We start from the raw sequence: 16,289 nt of genomic DNA on the forward strand, positions 1-16,289 counted from the left end.
CAGCACAACCTTGCCAGATGGAGCTGGCTCTTGCAGGAACAGGCATGGGCTAGGAGGTCACCACGCACCCCAGGAAACCCCAGCAGCAGCTTCTCGCCAGGGATGCTGTTATTCATTGTACTACCAGCTCCCACCAGCTTCCAGTTCCTGAAATGCTTCCCACAGTCTGGCACGGTTCCCCACACCCCTGTCATTCCAGAAGAAAGCTCACGTCAGATCCTGGTCCTGGACATCATCCTTCTGTTCAGACCACGACCGATCGGTTGCACACCCATTTTTGCTCATCACCCACCTCCAACACCCCCCACCATTCTTCCCCCAAGCCAAGTCACTTCATTTAATTATAAGTTATTGGCCACCCATCCCAGTACCCCAGGATTTCTTTTTCCACTCCCACAATACTTTCTAAACAGGTGTCTGAGAACCTCAGCATGAAAACACCAAGCTGGCCGAGCCCCTTACAGATGCAAGCTCCCACCACCTCACCGGGTTTCGATGGCACGTTTGGCATTTTCTACAGCACGACTGAGAAAAAAAATTGGCTTTCTGCCCCTCTCAGCCCCCGGCTCTGCACTGCAGCGTGTACCTGCCAACATATCTTTCTGCTCCACACCCCCGAAGCTGCTGGGAGTTGTCATTGCTCAGAAGAGGGGCAATTAGGATGGGGAGAAAGGCTGAGTAAGATAAAGAAAAGATACTTGCTATAGGTCACAGCCTCCCCCAGTTGTTTTTCCTGCTTAGCCACCCTTCCTCCCAAATTATGAGGAAGCCAGTTGCAAACATGCATTTTTGTCACAGGACTGAATTAAAACTATCAAAGTTGTGTTTGAACATATTCGTGGATAATATCTACTTATTTTTACTGAATTTTCTGCCTTGTGATAATACACTGAGCAGCCAACTCTGAAACAAAAACAGATGCAGTGGTTCAAAAGCCATTATGAAAGGACAAAAAAAAAAAAAAAATCTCAGATATACCAGCCTCAGTCCAGATCCTGGGAGTGTAAAGTTCAGTACATAAGTCTTTTCATCGTGCATTTGCAGAACCACAGGACAGCATCCACGGCTATGTCAGCCATTTTGGTGGTCCAGTATCATGGCGGAAAGGGCCACATAACTAACTAAATGAGGAGCACGGAGGAGACAATTTATCATTACCTTTCTGGAACAGAAGATAAATCACCAAGAAGTCTGTTTAATTTTTCTACGTGTAGCCTAAGCAGAGTTCATTTTAGAAGTCTGGAGGAAATTATATGCCTTTTTTAAAAACTATTTTTATACCCTCCTTGCAGTGAACTCGATTCATAAAAGAACTGCAGGACTCGGATTTCCTAAGGATATGAGCTTAATTGACACTGGCTTTCCATCCTCTCACTTCTTATTTAAAAAGAAAAAAAAAAAAAAAAAGAGGAGGAGGAGAAGGTTTCAGGTAGCACACACAGCAGAGCCAACACCATCTCAGACAAGCTGTTGCTACATCACTGCGTCATTCTTGATATGATCTTACCCCCCCCCCAGCACCATGGGAACTAATCTCCAAGGAAACATACACATTCCATAAAATGCATAAACCCTCCCTTTAATAGTTTAGCATAACATCGGTTTTCATTTTAACTCCTAAGTTTTGACTCTCAACTGGCAAGTTGGTTGCAGCCTTAATTACAGGCATGATGACAAGCAGCATGCCCAGAATGTGCTTGAAAAGACATGAATCCTTCATTAGAAAAGTGTGGCGTAGTTTTAATGTATCAGCTGAGTTGTACACTGCACGCTCTGAGCTTGATCCAAGGCCTCTCCTAGTGGGAGTCAAGGGCTTAGAAGGGATTTAGTTCGGATGTTTCAGAGACTGTGAACCTGCAGATCACCCTAAGCTTAATTCTTCAGCCATTCACAAGACAAAACTCGGATCTCCAGATACTCTTAACAGGTCTCAAAGGGACCAGGAATTAATCCTTGATCAGCCAGGAGTACAGATGCTGCTGTGTTAAAGCATCCTTCCGTCAGCAGCTTCCTTCTCGTCAGAGGGGACACGCTTTTGCTCCCTGGCAAGCACACAGCAGCCCAGGGACGCCAAAGGAGTGACGTGGAGATTGAGAGGAAGTCACAGCAGCAATAATCTGGCCTCAGGACAAGCCCACAGCCCAGAGCACACCACTCACCTCGCCGACTGACAGGAGCCACCAACAACGCACCCCACAGACAAGTCCCAAAATCCTCGGTGAGTGCAAGAGTGCAGCATCCATTTTGTAACAGTAATGCCGGCACCCAAACAAGGCCGATCTTACAAACACGGCTGCCATCCCCGCGCACCCAATGTACTTACCGATAACATAGGAGAGGATTAAATTCCACCCTGTGATGAAGGCCCACAGCTCGCCCACAGTCACATAGCTGTAGAGATAAGCCGATCCCGTCTTAGGAACTCGAGCACCAAATTCTCCATAGCAGAGTCCGGCCAGCACTGAAGCCAAGGCAGCAATCAAGAAGGAGATAACGATGGCAGGTCCCGCGTTCTCCCGTGCCACGGCTCCAGCCAGTACATAGACACCCGCACCCAAAGTGCTGCCTACACCCAGAGCCACTAAGTCAAACGTGTTGAGGCATCGCGAGAGCCGACTGTCTTCTCGAGTGCAGTCCACGTTTTTCCGGCGAAGCAGCTGGTTTCCAAAATTGATAATTTTCTGACACTCCATCTTTGTGTTTGGGCCTGCAAGAAAGATGCTGCCATCATTAGCTGGACCAGGATGCCCCTCGAAATAGCATCACTGCACAGTTACACCGCTACAGTCCTGTTACATTTCAACAAATGAACCTTCCCACTTACTTTCCACATTCTGCCACAGCAAAATGTCTCCTCTGGCATTTTACCTAGGCTTAGCACAGGGAATTAAACCAGACAAAACCAAAGCATTCTCTGCTTCCCGCTCCCACTCATGCTGCGAAGCCAACGCGACCCCGGGAGAGACACATTACTCCACCCCAGCTCCCAGCCCGCTCCACAACCACCCAGCCCACAGACAGTGGTCCAGTCAAAAACCCAAAGCTCGTCTTCCAGATTTCAGAGAGGTTCTTCTGGGCTGGGAATTAAAAAATAGACAGATATATAGAGAGAGATGTACTTATTTTTTAAGTCTCGGGGTGAACTAGGAAGACGAGCACTACATCCCAGAATAAGGCACCACACGTGCTACTGTCCCTAGAGCACAGCAGGACCACGTGCTGTGGTCCGTGACACCATCTGCAGTCAAACAGACCCACGGGTACACCCCCCCCTCTCTAAGCTCCAGCTCCAGCCACAGGCAGCAGCAGAGGCTGGTGTTGCCTACAACTGTGCAGGCTGAAACAGATATAATTTAGGAAAAAGGACACACAGGACTGAGTTTTATTTAACTTGGTTACACTGAGGCAAAGATTCCAGCTATTTTGCTTTCAGTGTGACTGAAGTGAGAGCACAGTCCGGCTCCCCGAACTTCCCCGTCCCACCCAGGACAGAAGCACGGCAGGACGGGGGTGTTTAATGAAGCCGTGGGGCAGGGTTTCCAGCTGTGGTCCCACTTCAGCAACTGCACTGTTCCCGCGTATGGACCTGCTGGCATGGCCAAACAGGGGCGTGCAGCGGCTTCTGCGTGCAAGCAGCTCAGGTGCAGCTCCCCTGCTTGGAACCTTGTAACGGGATTACATAGCAAGGTAGAGCAAACCCCTCTCTGTGGAGGGATGCCTTAGGAAATCCCTCTGGAGTTTCTCCACTGGAGCAGTGGGGTCAGCTCCTCGAGGACATGCGTGGAACCAGCACGTCAGGGAGTCTGTCCCTTTAAGATTTATGTCCTGGGACACAGCTTGGGTATGGAAGTTTTGTCTTACGCTTTCCTTGCGTTTAGAGAGCAGCTAGAGAGCTCCTCCTCACAGCATTACCTGAATCCCTAAGCACAGCATTAGAAGCAATTTCTTGCTTTTTACACTGCCAAGTTCAGCCCCTGTTGTCACAGGCCACTATGGCGTAACATCAGGCCTTTCCTTAAAAATTTCTAGGTGCCTTACCTCCACTGCTGGAAAGCTCCACCAACACTCTTCTACTCTCCAGCCAAAACGCTTTAGCAGGCAGTGTTTACTCCCATGCCCTTGTGCTAAGAATGGCCTTTCCCGGCTCAGGTGGTTACCCCAGTGTACCTTCAGAGATTAGTTATAACCTCTCTGCATTCATTTTGCAAAAGTAAGTGATCCAAGCCCCAAAGACATGGGCAGTACCTTGCCCTGCCTGCAACCGTTCACCTCTGAGCAGCACTATATCCCATTAGCACCCTTCCACTTGCTGCAAGAGGAACCATCAGAAGAAGCAACAAGAGCATCTGACCGTGACTGTTTCCTACTAGTCCTTATCTTCTTAAGTAACTTCCTGCGTGGCACTCCATCAAAAGTCAAGATAAAGGAGAGCTATCATTCTTCCCTTTAACCTTAAAAGTAAAAAAAACAAGTCGCCCACCTTCCCTGTGCCTCTCATGAAAAAAAAAAAACCTGTCACAAGAATCTGCCAGTCTCTCATAGGTAAACTCACTTATCTCTTCGCTATTCTCCAGTCAATGGGCACCACCTCCTACTTTGACAGAGGTTTCACTTTGCCAGTTCACCGCCATTTTCATGCTCTGCTTCTTTCTGATTACCCGTCCCTGACCCTCCTCTTCCAAGTGTTGCTCCCACTGGCTGTAGCCATTTTCCTCAGCCCACACTCTGCCATCCCACCTTCATCGCAGCATCATCGTCCTCATTCAGAATTTGGCAGTCGGATAATATGATGCTCTCCACACCTAGGATGCTTCCATAGGACCTGCTGGATTACTCCGAATTCATATACACAGAAAAACACGTACTAAAATAAAGCAGTAACAAGGCATGTCCTTCACCTTGAACGGGCCTCCAGCAGAGGAAGTCCAACACTTGTGACAAGCACCAAGAAGCTTTGAATGTCCCTACAGAGCCACAGTCGAACCAAAGGCCACAGGGAACCTAAGCGAGTGTAACAGAGCTGGCACTGACAAAAACCTGCCGTGCTTTTACAAGCAGATTTGGTTCCAGGCACCAAAATCATTACTGTAAGACCTGCATTCAACTACTTAATGCCCGTTAGTATGAGCATGAGAATACTTTAAAGGCAAACGTCCCAGCTGTCCCCATTACCACGTTTTGGTTCACACTGCACAGGACTCGTGGAGTGCACAAACCCTGATACCACTGGGGTGAAACTAAACCTGGGGACGCTGCGGCACCATACGTAATGCGCCCCAACACCTGATGGATGCTCAGCCCGCAGGAACAGCTACTCCAGGATAACCTCCCCTTATAAGACGTGCTGTGCAGACACCAGATTCTCAGCAGCAACTGCTTCGCTCTGCAAATCTACAGGCTCCTCCTCATGTGGAGACAGCCTACAAGCACGTGTGTCATCTTCCACCTCAGACAGCATCCTGTGGCCCCAGCCTGATATCCACACTGCAGCACTACGCCTGGCTTCAGCATCGGGGCTTTAAAATATTTCTTCATTAATTACGACAAAGGAGAAAGGTTGTTTTATTTAGATGCAATGCTGGACGGGGGCATTAACTTTCCAATGAATAGCACCTTGTATACCAATTGCAGTATACATTGCACACTAACATCAACAGTGTGGTGAGAATAATATGTAGGCAAAAATATTACTAAATGCAATTTACAATATGGTCAAGTAAGATTGGTACTTCATCAGCTCTGGCTAAAACCCAGCATAAAAGGTGGGAAAACACATGCTAAGCAACTTAACTGAGTTAGCTACTAAATCCAATGCTTCAATTTCGTTGCCACGGCATCAATTACAAAATCAAAAATCCTCTCCACTTTTCCAAGACATCAGTCATAAACCCTGGCTTAAATCCCTTTCTCTTGGCCTTATGCAAACTGCCCTACTATGAGAAAGTAATTACAACTGCAGGAACAAGGCTGAGGATTTACAAGTCCCATGTCAGCAATTGTCTCATCCACCAACAGCTCTAAAAAAAGCGCCCGAGAGACACAGATTCAGACCAATGAAGAAAGGCAAGTCTCACGCCAACCTTACAAAACTCTCATTTGGTGAACCATGGGAATCCCCAGCACACACAGAGAGGGAAAACTATTTTCTCCCTTCAGAAGGAAGACAGACCTGTTTACCTAAGTGTATTCCTACGTTAATTCGCTCATGCAGCCTCCTTCCCACTTGAACCCTACCCAAATTCATGTCAGCCAGGGTTGCTTTCAGCTGGACACCTGCCCACCTCCCCAAAAGCAGGGACAGGGCAGTCCTTAGCTTTGAACTGGGGTAAGATGACAAAGAGAGCACTGTGCTGGAGCATCCCCTATGAATTTCATTTCTTTCTAAGACAACACAAGTTCTAGGCTTTCCCTAACTCCCACCAGAGTGATGCAGAGATCCTACTGATGCCTGCATCCTACGAAGACGGCAGCAATGAGGCTAACTCATCCACTCTGCTCATTAGTGGTGATGGTACTGGTTGACACTAAAGTCTGGAGCTTCAGGGAATGGGGACGATCCCAGTGCTGTGCACCAAGTAAAAAACACTACCGAAGATACAAGAAAAGCCCGCCAAAACAAAGGAATCCCTGTCATATACTCCAGCCACCTATGAGCAAGATACCCACAGGAGATGTGCCAATGGATTTATTTTCCAAAGATAGTCTGAAAGTCAAGCCCAGTTTGGCTCAGAACCAAATCTGCATTTCAGGACAAACACAGGTTTATTCTGCAGCACAGAAACATCAAGAAATGCCAAAGGACTGGTGAAAAATGGTTTACTTCTGCGAAGTCAGTATTTATGCCAAGGTGTAGACATTCAATGGCCTGAACATAGGAGGTAGACACAACACAGAAGAATATGGGAGAGTCCTAGCTGAGGCTATTAATAAAGACAGCAAAGGAAAAGGAGGTGGAAAGATGGCTGAGCTCAGCAAGAAGCCAAGCGATGGGCCAGGGAGGTCTGCAGAGACACAGCGCAGCCAGGCAGGGCTCGCCCGCCCTTTGCAGTGACCCTGCGTTCCTCAGGGTTTGCACCTCCGAGTCGACATCAACCTTACTGAGCATGCCGAGTTTCATTCAACAAGGTGCTAAACATTTCTTACACAGAAAATCAAGGTGAAGGAGGAGGGCATCTTGCAGGGTTGGACCACGTAATGTGCAGAAGGAAAAGGTTTGTGATGTGCACTCACCCATCAACACCTGGGTTCCTACGATGCCCATGTAACGCTAACAAGGCTAACCCTAAGAACGAGGTGGCACTAGTGATAATGCTTGCTTGCAGTGTGGAAATAACCTACTGTTCCCATACACCGCTCAAAGCTCCAAGGAGGACATGCTCTGTGGTGAACAAAAGCAAAAGGTCAGGCTGTGCAGCCTGGTATTATCTTTGTCCAAGAAGTGCCTCCAGGTGGGGGTCGACCAAGGTTCCTTGCAGGTGAGAGCCTCCTCCTTCAACCACCACTGGCACTACGGAGCTGTGGATGCTAAGCCTCTTCCAGGATTTGGCTCAAGGCCTCTGCTTCAAAAACATACTGCCTAACAATAATGGTGGACCTTTTATTTCCTACCTAGCCATTTAACTTAAATTTAACTAAACCTGGTGTCTTGCAAAACAAACATGACTTCGTGTTCCCAAACTAACGGAGATTTATCTCTGCACTGAAAATGAAGGCAGATCTTGTACCTGATGCCCTCCCTTCCACACACATCAAGACAAACCACTTCTTCAGCAAGAACAGGGCTAGGGAGACACAGCATCCTCAGAAGAGAAACAGCCCCTTGCTGCAGGGATGGAGGATCAGGACACCAGCTTGGTGAGGTTTTTGGTGGCAAGGGAGGGTAGGATTTATCCATTAAAAGAAAAATAAGTTTGGTGAATTATTTCAAGCTTATACGTAACTCAAGAGTACCCAACACTAAACATATTTTAAAATGATTTCAGGTTTAAGCTCCCTCAGGCATACCTACAGGCGTTCACAGCTGTACTACAGCTATAAAGAATGAAGCAGAACTGCTTTTTGTGAATAATTTGTTTAGAAGAAGGGCTATTTAATTATGACAGACCTACAAATTAAGGCCAACATCCTGCAATCGGCTTCATACCAGCAGACAGTGGTCTTCTGGCTGATCTCAAGATCAAGATATCAGCTTCGTCCTGCCCCAAAAGCACCAGAACATCTGAGCATCTCTCTCGTTAATAAAATGCCTCCTGTGGCCTGCAGATAACAGACGGGCACAGTACCCGCGCTGCAGCCGTGTTCTGCATCTCTCACACACAACACTGCCCTTCATCTCACAGAAGACTGATCACCAACCTAAGAATCTCTTAGATGTTTTTGTTGCTTTTGAAACAGCAGGTACCAAATCAACCTTTCCCTTTCAATTAGATTCACTGTAGCCTGGCAAAGAGACCTTCAATAAAGACACGTGGGATTTTTTTCAGGAGAACAATCTTTTGGTTTAGCAGGATGCAGTACAGGGGCCATTACACCTCTGCCCGAAGCCTTTCCTCTGATATCATTTGTTATCTTCACAATCGTATCAAAGGGTGATTTTGGTGGAGATTATGATATTTCCCTCCTTAGAAGCTGGGTCCGGCTGTGATCTTGCTTTCTGAAACAGCCGTTCCTGCCTTTGAAGTAAGGAAATGTGTTCTGGGCTGGTTCCTCTCACTCCCACTCCCAACCACGCTTGAAACGATGAGCCTTTTTTCGAATGTACGGTCAGTACTGCTGCAGCATAACACAGTCCTAATCACACAAAACAATATAAATTATTCCAGAAATGTTACCAGATGGTATATGACCACCTTCAAGTTGAGGAAACTTGATCTGAATGAACATAGATTAGCTTTGTTCTGCACACACCTACCTCTCACTCCTGCTTTAGGTCTGGTTTCTCCGAAGAGAAACGCCGAACTGCAAGCCCCAGCTTCTCAGACCCTGGGTAGGAAATGGCTTCGTCCCAAGGCTCTGGGCACCTTCACATTTCAGCAGGAGCCGAGGGCTTTGAGAGCAGCAGGAAGCGATGACGCACCTACAAAACCTAGCAGGGCGGACCCTGGGGCAGGGGCCACATCCTCGGGTGAAATCCTGTCTCACCGGAGTCGACGGCAAAGCTCCCACCAACTTCAATAGGCACCAAATTCCACCCACTGCTACTAGACCTTGTCTGCTAGTCAGGGGGCATTTTATGTTTGTACTTTTGTTCCCTGTCCGAATTCTTGTGCCTTGACTGTATTGTATTTTCAAATAAAATAAGATATTCTTCCTCCTCTTATCTAATGGTTAACACACCTATTAGATAAGGTTGATAGATTTCCTTCCCCATTAACAACACTTCAAAAGGGACATTCTTCAAAACAATCTCATAAGAAAATAAGCATTCTTGCATCTGGTCAGGAGCAAAAAGTAAACCATAACAAACATCTGTCCAGCTAAACATAAAACACCATGTGCAAAAATAAGCTGACAGGACACCATTTTACATAAGCAGTACTACCACTTCCTAAACAATCACAAATTGTTTGAGTTTCTGGAAACCACTCCTTATCTATTTCAAGGCCTCGCTGCTACTGAGAACTTTCCTCTCCAATTTGCAGAAGAGCATAAAATTAAAGCCGGTTAAGTAGAACAAAGAGTTTTACCAAGGAAAGAAGAAAACCCAGGTCTGACCCTGCTGCATGTCCAATGAAATCCCCACTCAATGTTGTCCCACATACGCTTATACCCATTTTGAAACATGTGGAAACCTCTACTGCCATCAGTACCCTTCCTCTAAAGCAAAGTGATGCCCTGTGGTCAGTCTGGTTTTTCCTCAGCATCCTTTTGGTCTTCATCAAATGCGTCCCCCATAACGCTGTACATGCTTGTGCTGATGCCACATTGGTATGTTTAGCAAACAGTGTGGAATGGGTTTGGCCCTCTATTTTTAATTTAAACAGAGGTCAGCTCCCTGAACAAGCACATAGTGATGATGTCAACTTTTTGATCAACACACAGGTAACAAACCCATTTGGAAGCCCTTTTCCAGAAGGCTGGTTTTGCTATTTCCACCCCCACAGTAGCATCATTGACAGAGAAGTCCTAATCAGAAGAGGCAGAAAACCTCAATTCCTACTGCTGCTACTAGCATTACAGATGTCTGGGGGATGTCACATTTGACTGTAGAGTCCTCGATGCAAAGGGGTTATGGGACAAAACCAGAACCATCGTGTGCTTTTTGAAACATTGTTCAGAAACACACTGAGGAAAGTGAACAGTCACCTAGTCGTATCAGCCCCGGGTGCAATCCATTACAGTATAAAGCAGGAACTGCATCAGATATGTCCTTCCAAAACATTTTGCCTTGGAAAATCTCCAACGTGTTGTTACATTACTCTGCAACAAGTGACAGAGCAGACACAAGACAGCTATAGCAGATGCTGAGCTTTCCCCACAAACATCTGAACACTCATCTCAAGACTTTGGGAAACAGAAGCAAAGGACGTGGCATTAGACCCTAAGGTGCATCTGGCTGTGTCCTTGAAGCTGCTGCAAGCGTCCCCATCAGCTGGGCTGGGAAAAGCAGGCAGTTTAGAGAGGACACCCTTGGGACAAGTGCTAAGAACTGACCCAGAGCCTGTGGTTGTTGCCATTCGCAGATGCCTGCCACCAGCAAAAAGGCTGGTGAAAAACAAGGCATGAAGAAGCATCAGCATTATGTGAAGCTGGAAGCAATCCCACCATCACAGTAGTAAGTGGTAATGAGTCCAAGCCAAAAGCCACCAAAGTAACTGCAATTCTTTGCATTGGTTTCACTGTGTGTAAAGAGATGCTGTCCCACTGATGTATTTTAACCAGGCAAGGAATGTCTTGTCCATGTGCTGTTAAAATGTTTCCTTCTTGATTGTTATAATTTTACTTTTTATTTTTCACTTGTGTATGCATATACCTTAATATATGTTACAGAAATGTAGATTGTATCAGTGACACACAGATACTAAGTGTTCTATTCTTTGCCAATTTCATCCTTAAAAACCAGGATCAGACAATAGCACAGCATTTGCTAGCCCAAGGAAGACTTCCAGTTAAATATAAACTACACACTAAACAGAGATAACTGCATACAAGCACACACATGGGCATGCAGTGTATACAAAACACAAACTCCTGCTTAAAGAAACATTGCCTGCAAGAACGGGACCATACGACTCTGCTCTGCTTTAACAGCACCAGGGAGGTGTTCCTGGGGGACCAGCCCACTGCCATGGATGACTGGGGATGGTGCAGGTTTCTGTTCCTCAAGCTCCTCAGCATTAGGGACGTTTCCGAGGCAGCATCTCTCGCTCTTCTCCAGGTATCTCATGGCCCTGGAGAGCTCCTTCCACTGGAAAAGAAGCAGCAAGGTGCTCCCTCTAATCACCATGCCACCTTCTCACCAGTAGTCAGCTACTGAAAAAAGGAACACCAAGTCCTGCTGGACATGAAGAAGGTGCTGGTGCTCCAGTATTGCTCAGGAGAATGGCAGGGTGCCGCAGCTCACCCATCTGATTTCCAACATCACACCTACCGGCCACACCAAGGTAAGAAATTCCTCTCTCATCCCAGGACAACTTCTGAGATAGCAAAGATCGTCCTTTTCCCCAAGTCCAGACAAGAAATCTCAACTTCCTCAAAATTTCAAAGTAGGCAAACTTCAACGTTTTGTCTCAATACCTGCAGAAAACTCAGTTTGGGTTATCTGTGATGATACATGAAACACATTTTGAAAGCAGTGATTTTTGATCATAATAAAGGGGGGAGGTTCCTGCTCTGAAAGTCCAGAGGGGAATGCTTCAACCTGCCAGAATTCAAGCTTCAAGACTTCCAAAATGAAAGTTCACTGATGCCCATTCTTCTCCACAAACCTTCAGCTGTGATTAACAGAAAAGGTGGCTTGCAGTAAGCCATTCAACAGGCAGAAGGTTGGACAGACATTAATTCCCCTCCTTGGACACTGCAGAAAGTCACAACATATTAGGCTTAATTTGCAGCAGAGAATTTGACGTTGCGATCGCTTTCCAGCTGCGGGCACAGTGAAAGGCTGGGATAAGATACAAGGCGAGCCTCCACTGCCCAAGCATTGCAAGAATAGGCTGAAGCAACATCTCTTAGACATAGACTGGATATAGTGCATCCTGCCTGAACGCAGGGAAGACTCAGGTGCAGCCGACAGCATGTTTACTTTGGCAGGGTTACACTGTGAAACCAGGTGTTCCTCTCCCCAGGCTGCCATGCACGACCCGTGTAGCCACATCAGAATAACCACCCCGGGAATCATGCTGCAAACGGCACCACTGAAACAAACCCAGCGCTGTGCCTACAACCGACCAGCTGGCAAGCCAGCAGCCGAGGCAGAGGAGAGGAGCAGGACACTTTCCAGGATGGATTCCCACCTGAGAAGCACCATTCAGCAAAAGGCACCTTCAGTGCTCTCAGCCTTTTTAATCCATACCTCAGACTTCAGCTGGTGAGGATCTCTGGCAGCTCAAAACAGCACCCAACTGCTTGGAGGAGGAGGACAACACTGCATTTGCTATCCACAGCTCCTCAGGGATCAAAAAGTTAAGGAGATGTCTCCCTGCCTAGCTGATAAAGGGCATCACACCTCTCTCATTACATGAATCACTATTTTCTGATGAAAAACTATCTAATTGAAAAGTCTCCCATCAGCTCTAGTACAGTCTCCTCAAAAAGTTCCTCAGCATGGCTTCAAATTACACTTTGTAAGAAAATTGCTTGATTTAACGCCCTCAATTTGTCACAAAACCCAAGGGGATCTCCGTTGATAATAAGACTTCCCAGGCCTGAGATGGATTGCCAGGGATCTAGTCGAAGTGACACAGTGCTTGTAATGGCCAGGCATTTTGGTTAAGCAAAGCTTTGTGTTCATTTTATCTGGGTTTAAGAAGACAAAAGCTCACTTATTTAATATTCATTCCCAGAGCATGGGTGTTTTTTCTGCTTGATATCAAGGATAAGTCCCTGGCAGATTACAGGCACTGTGTCACAACAGTCCTTAGAAGAAGATGGGAAACGTCCCTTAGATGATAAGGAAGCAAGTCAGTGACAGAAGTTGGTTTATTACTGAAACTGTAGTGGGGAAACAAACAAATAAAAAATTCAGAGCCCCAACCTTCATGCAGAACAAACACTATCCTGCACAGGCGTGGGACACATCCAGCAAGAAAGACAGACAGATGGAAGGAAGGAGAAGACTTCCCTTGAACACTGTCATTTCATCAGGAGGCAGGGCAGAGCTGAGTGGGGGTTTTCAGGTGCGGACAAGGGGCAGATCAAAGCGGGTACAGATCAATGGACTTTGCTACATCCCCAAGCCACAGAAAGCAGGTGGAGGCCAGCATGGAGCTCATGGTGAGTGGTGGCAGCTCCAGCCAGAGGCACGGCCATGTGGCAGCAGCAGACCCTGGTCACCCCTGCCCAGCGGCCCATGGGCATCCCGCCCGAGCAACATGCCGGACCACAGACCCAGGTCTGGCCACCCCCATGGACCAGACATTTCTCAAACAGGCACACTCTCAGCACTGGTACCTGGCTTATCACCACACTGCTGTCCCAATTAAAAGCTTCCTCCGTTACCATAACAGGTACTGGCTCGAAGCAAAGGAACCCTTTCCTTTACTGGGAAAGCAGGAACGGTGTTTCTGTGCAAGAGGTGGAAGTGTCTGAAGAGCTTCTTTAGAGCAAATGCTCTGCACCAATCTTTGGAGGAACTGGTCGCAAAAGGGAGAGCTCAGCCCACGGTGCACTTGTTCAGGGAGGACAGGGAAGAGAAATTGTACGTGGCCAAGCCACAGAGCTCCCTATGCCTTACACCAAGCTGACTCTAGGCTTCCGAGAAAGCTTTTGCTATTCATGGGGAACTGTGTCTGCAAATTAAGTGTTCAAGGCCAGGCTGAATGGGGCTTTGACCAACCTGATCTAGTGGAAGATGTCCCTGCCCATGGCAGGGGGGTTGGACTAAATGGTCTTCAAAGGTCCCTTCCATCCCAACCCATCCTACAATTCCATGAAACATCAAATTATGCTACGTCACTCCTTTGGGCGTATGCAAGCAAAATAAAGTCATTAGAAAGTAATTAGAATATATTTCCACTAACCCAGGAGTTTATCCACTGATTTGGAGGCCATTTGCAACAGCTTGCCCCACACAGACCTCAAAGTCAGACCTGCCAGCCCTGCATCCTGATGTAGTTGTTGGATAGTGACTCAACATCACAAAAGAATTAAGAAAAAATTCCCTTTTCTGCAGAAACCGGTTAATTTCTCATTAAGCAAGCCAGCTGCATTCAAAAATCTATCACAAACTTCTGAGGGCACTTGCATGACTATGGACCTAATACTAAAGCTTTCTGTGAATGATTTACGCCATACCAAAGAGAAGCCTAGTGCGAAAGGAGCTAAAATGTTTGCTTTTAGACCCGGTATTCCCACATTCCAGCCATAAATCAAGGGCTGGGGAGGGACTGGCTCCTTCCAAGCCCCACGCGTTCATCCCTGCAGGCACAAACAGGCTCCTCACAGCCCCCTCGGCTGGTCTGTGCAGCCACGTACTCTCCTGCAGCAGAGAAGATGCCGCGTGTCTGCAGCTTCAGGGGCAGCTCTTGACAACTGCCGAGCAGACAAGTAATTCCCACGGGAGAGCTCTTCAGGAAGACCTTCCCCTGAGAGACGGTGCCCCGACACGCACTGGATTAAAACCAAAGACTGAATGCTACTGTCGAATCAAGCTAGCACTGCCCTTTCACCAGACACATCCCACCGACCAGGGTCACCCAGTGTCAAAGAAGCCAGCAGTGCATGACTCAGGGGAGCCACCACTGGTCCCAGCTGCCTGTGAACAGAACGAGGAGCAGAGCATCTCGCAGGGGGAAGCCCTAACTGAGGCAGTCTGGGCAGCCCAAACCAAGCCAGAGAGCGATGCTCAGCACCAGCAGTGTGGCCACACTTCCAGCGCACCCAGGATATGGCGATGTCCCAACTCCCTGACGGTCAATGACCCCCCTCCCGCTGCCAGCCCGTGACACACACCTCACCAGGGACCGCTGTTTTGGGATGGGACCTGGGCTGGGCAGGGCAGCCACGCAGCCTGGCTGCCAGGACCGCAGGATGTGTCCACGTCAGTGTGGTCCAGACAGACACCCGCAACAAAACAGGAGCCAAGGACAGGGCAAAGAGGTAGAGCAGAGGAGGTAAAGCACTGGGCTGTGTGAAGGAGAAAGAGAGGGGAGGTGATAAAAGCCACCTGCCACCCCACATGTGAGGCAGGGGGTAACCCCCCACCGGGAGCACAGCCAGCACACCCGGAGATGACGGACACCACACTCACCTCCCAGCCTGCAAGGAAGCATGGCTCCGTCAGCCCTCCTTCACCGTGGCAGGGCGGTGGGCACACACTTCTCGCTCGAGATCAAGCCATCCTGGCCACGACTGCCCACCCTGCCTCTCCCAGCCCAGCCAGCGCCGTTACCAGTGCTGCCTCCAGGCTTGCAACAAGCTGCCCGCATTGCATCACCTTCCCACCTTCCTCCCCTTCCCGGGCAGCTGCCCGTGGACACATTCCCAGCCACCAACAGCGGAGAGGGCAGCTAAAAATGGACTAGTGTTTAGGAATATCACCATCAATGCAGAGTTTGGTCTTTTTTGCAAACACTACAAGCAGTTTCCATGGCAGCTTCGCCCACGCGCTTGCTGTTAAAACTTCATGCTGCACAAGCTGCCCGCTTTCGTTTCATTGCTTGACACAATCCTGCCTGGCTCTGCAGCTCTTCAGTCCTGTACACCACGAGAGCTAGTAAAATCCCCCAATCAAAAGGACAGGAGCACCCAATTAACAAAAAAAGGCAAATGAAATGGGATTACTGGTCTGACTGGGGGGGGGGGGGGGGGGAATCAGTCTCAGAAGTGTTTTGTAAATCAGACAACAAGCCATCACTGTAAAGACTTCGCAGCTCCTAAGCACTGATGGATTTACACAAAATGCCTCAGAAAACTGCATCAATTTTAGGCATTTAAGCCTAAAATAAGTACAGGGCATGGCACATGATACAAGCATGACGTTTAACCGGTCTGACGACAGGGTAACCAACCACTCCTCTTTTCACACACAGATATCAAAGCCCAGTTTTGATACATTCTACCTAAATAAATCTTATCAGAAAGGAGGTACAACACTGATGCAGAATTACGTTTCCCAGCAAGGCAGACGT

At 47.8% G+C, this 16,289-nt stretch overlaps 1 protein-coding gene across 4 annotated transcripts in view; it reads right to left on the reverse strand.

Annotated features, from left to right (window-relative positions):
* The window catches only part of SLC7A1 (solute carrier family 7 member 1), a 46,686-nt gene that overhangs the window by 21,133 nt on the left and 9,264 nt on the right, over positions 1 to 16,289 (reverse strand). For 2 of the 4 annotated variants that reach the window (XM_075420026.1, XM_075420016.1), the window contains exon 2: positions 2,324 to 2,707. In XM_075420026.1, coding sequence (XP_075276141.1) covers positions 2,324 to 2,693 — 370 coding nt within the window. In that variant the 5' untranslated portion in view covers positions 2,694 to 2,707. Of the gene's footprint in view, positions 1 to 2,323; positions 2,708 to 15,409; positions 15,542 to 16,289 lie in introns of those variants that run through there. The other 2 variants (XM_075420007.1, XM_075420034.1) reach the window with 2 other exon arrangements.

Source organism: Opisthocomus hoazin, chromosome 1 (genome assembly GCF_030867145.1).
Source record: "Opisthocomus hoazin isolate bOpiHoa1 chromosome 1, bOpiHoa1.hap1, whole genome shotgun sequence".
NCBI lineage: Eukaryota > Metazoa > Chordata > Aves > Opisthocomiformes > Opisthocomidae > Opisthocomus > Opisthocomus hoazin.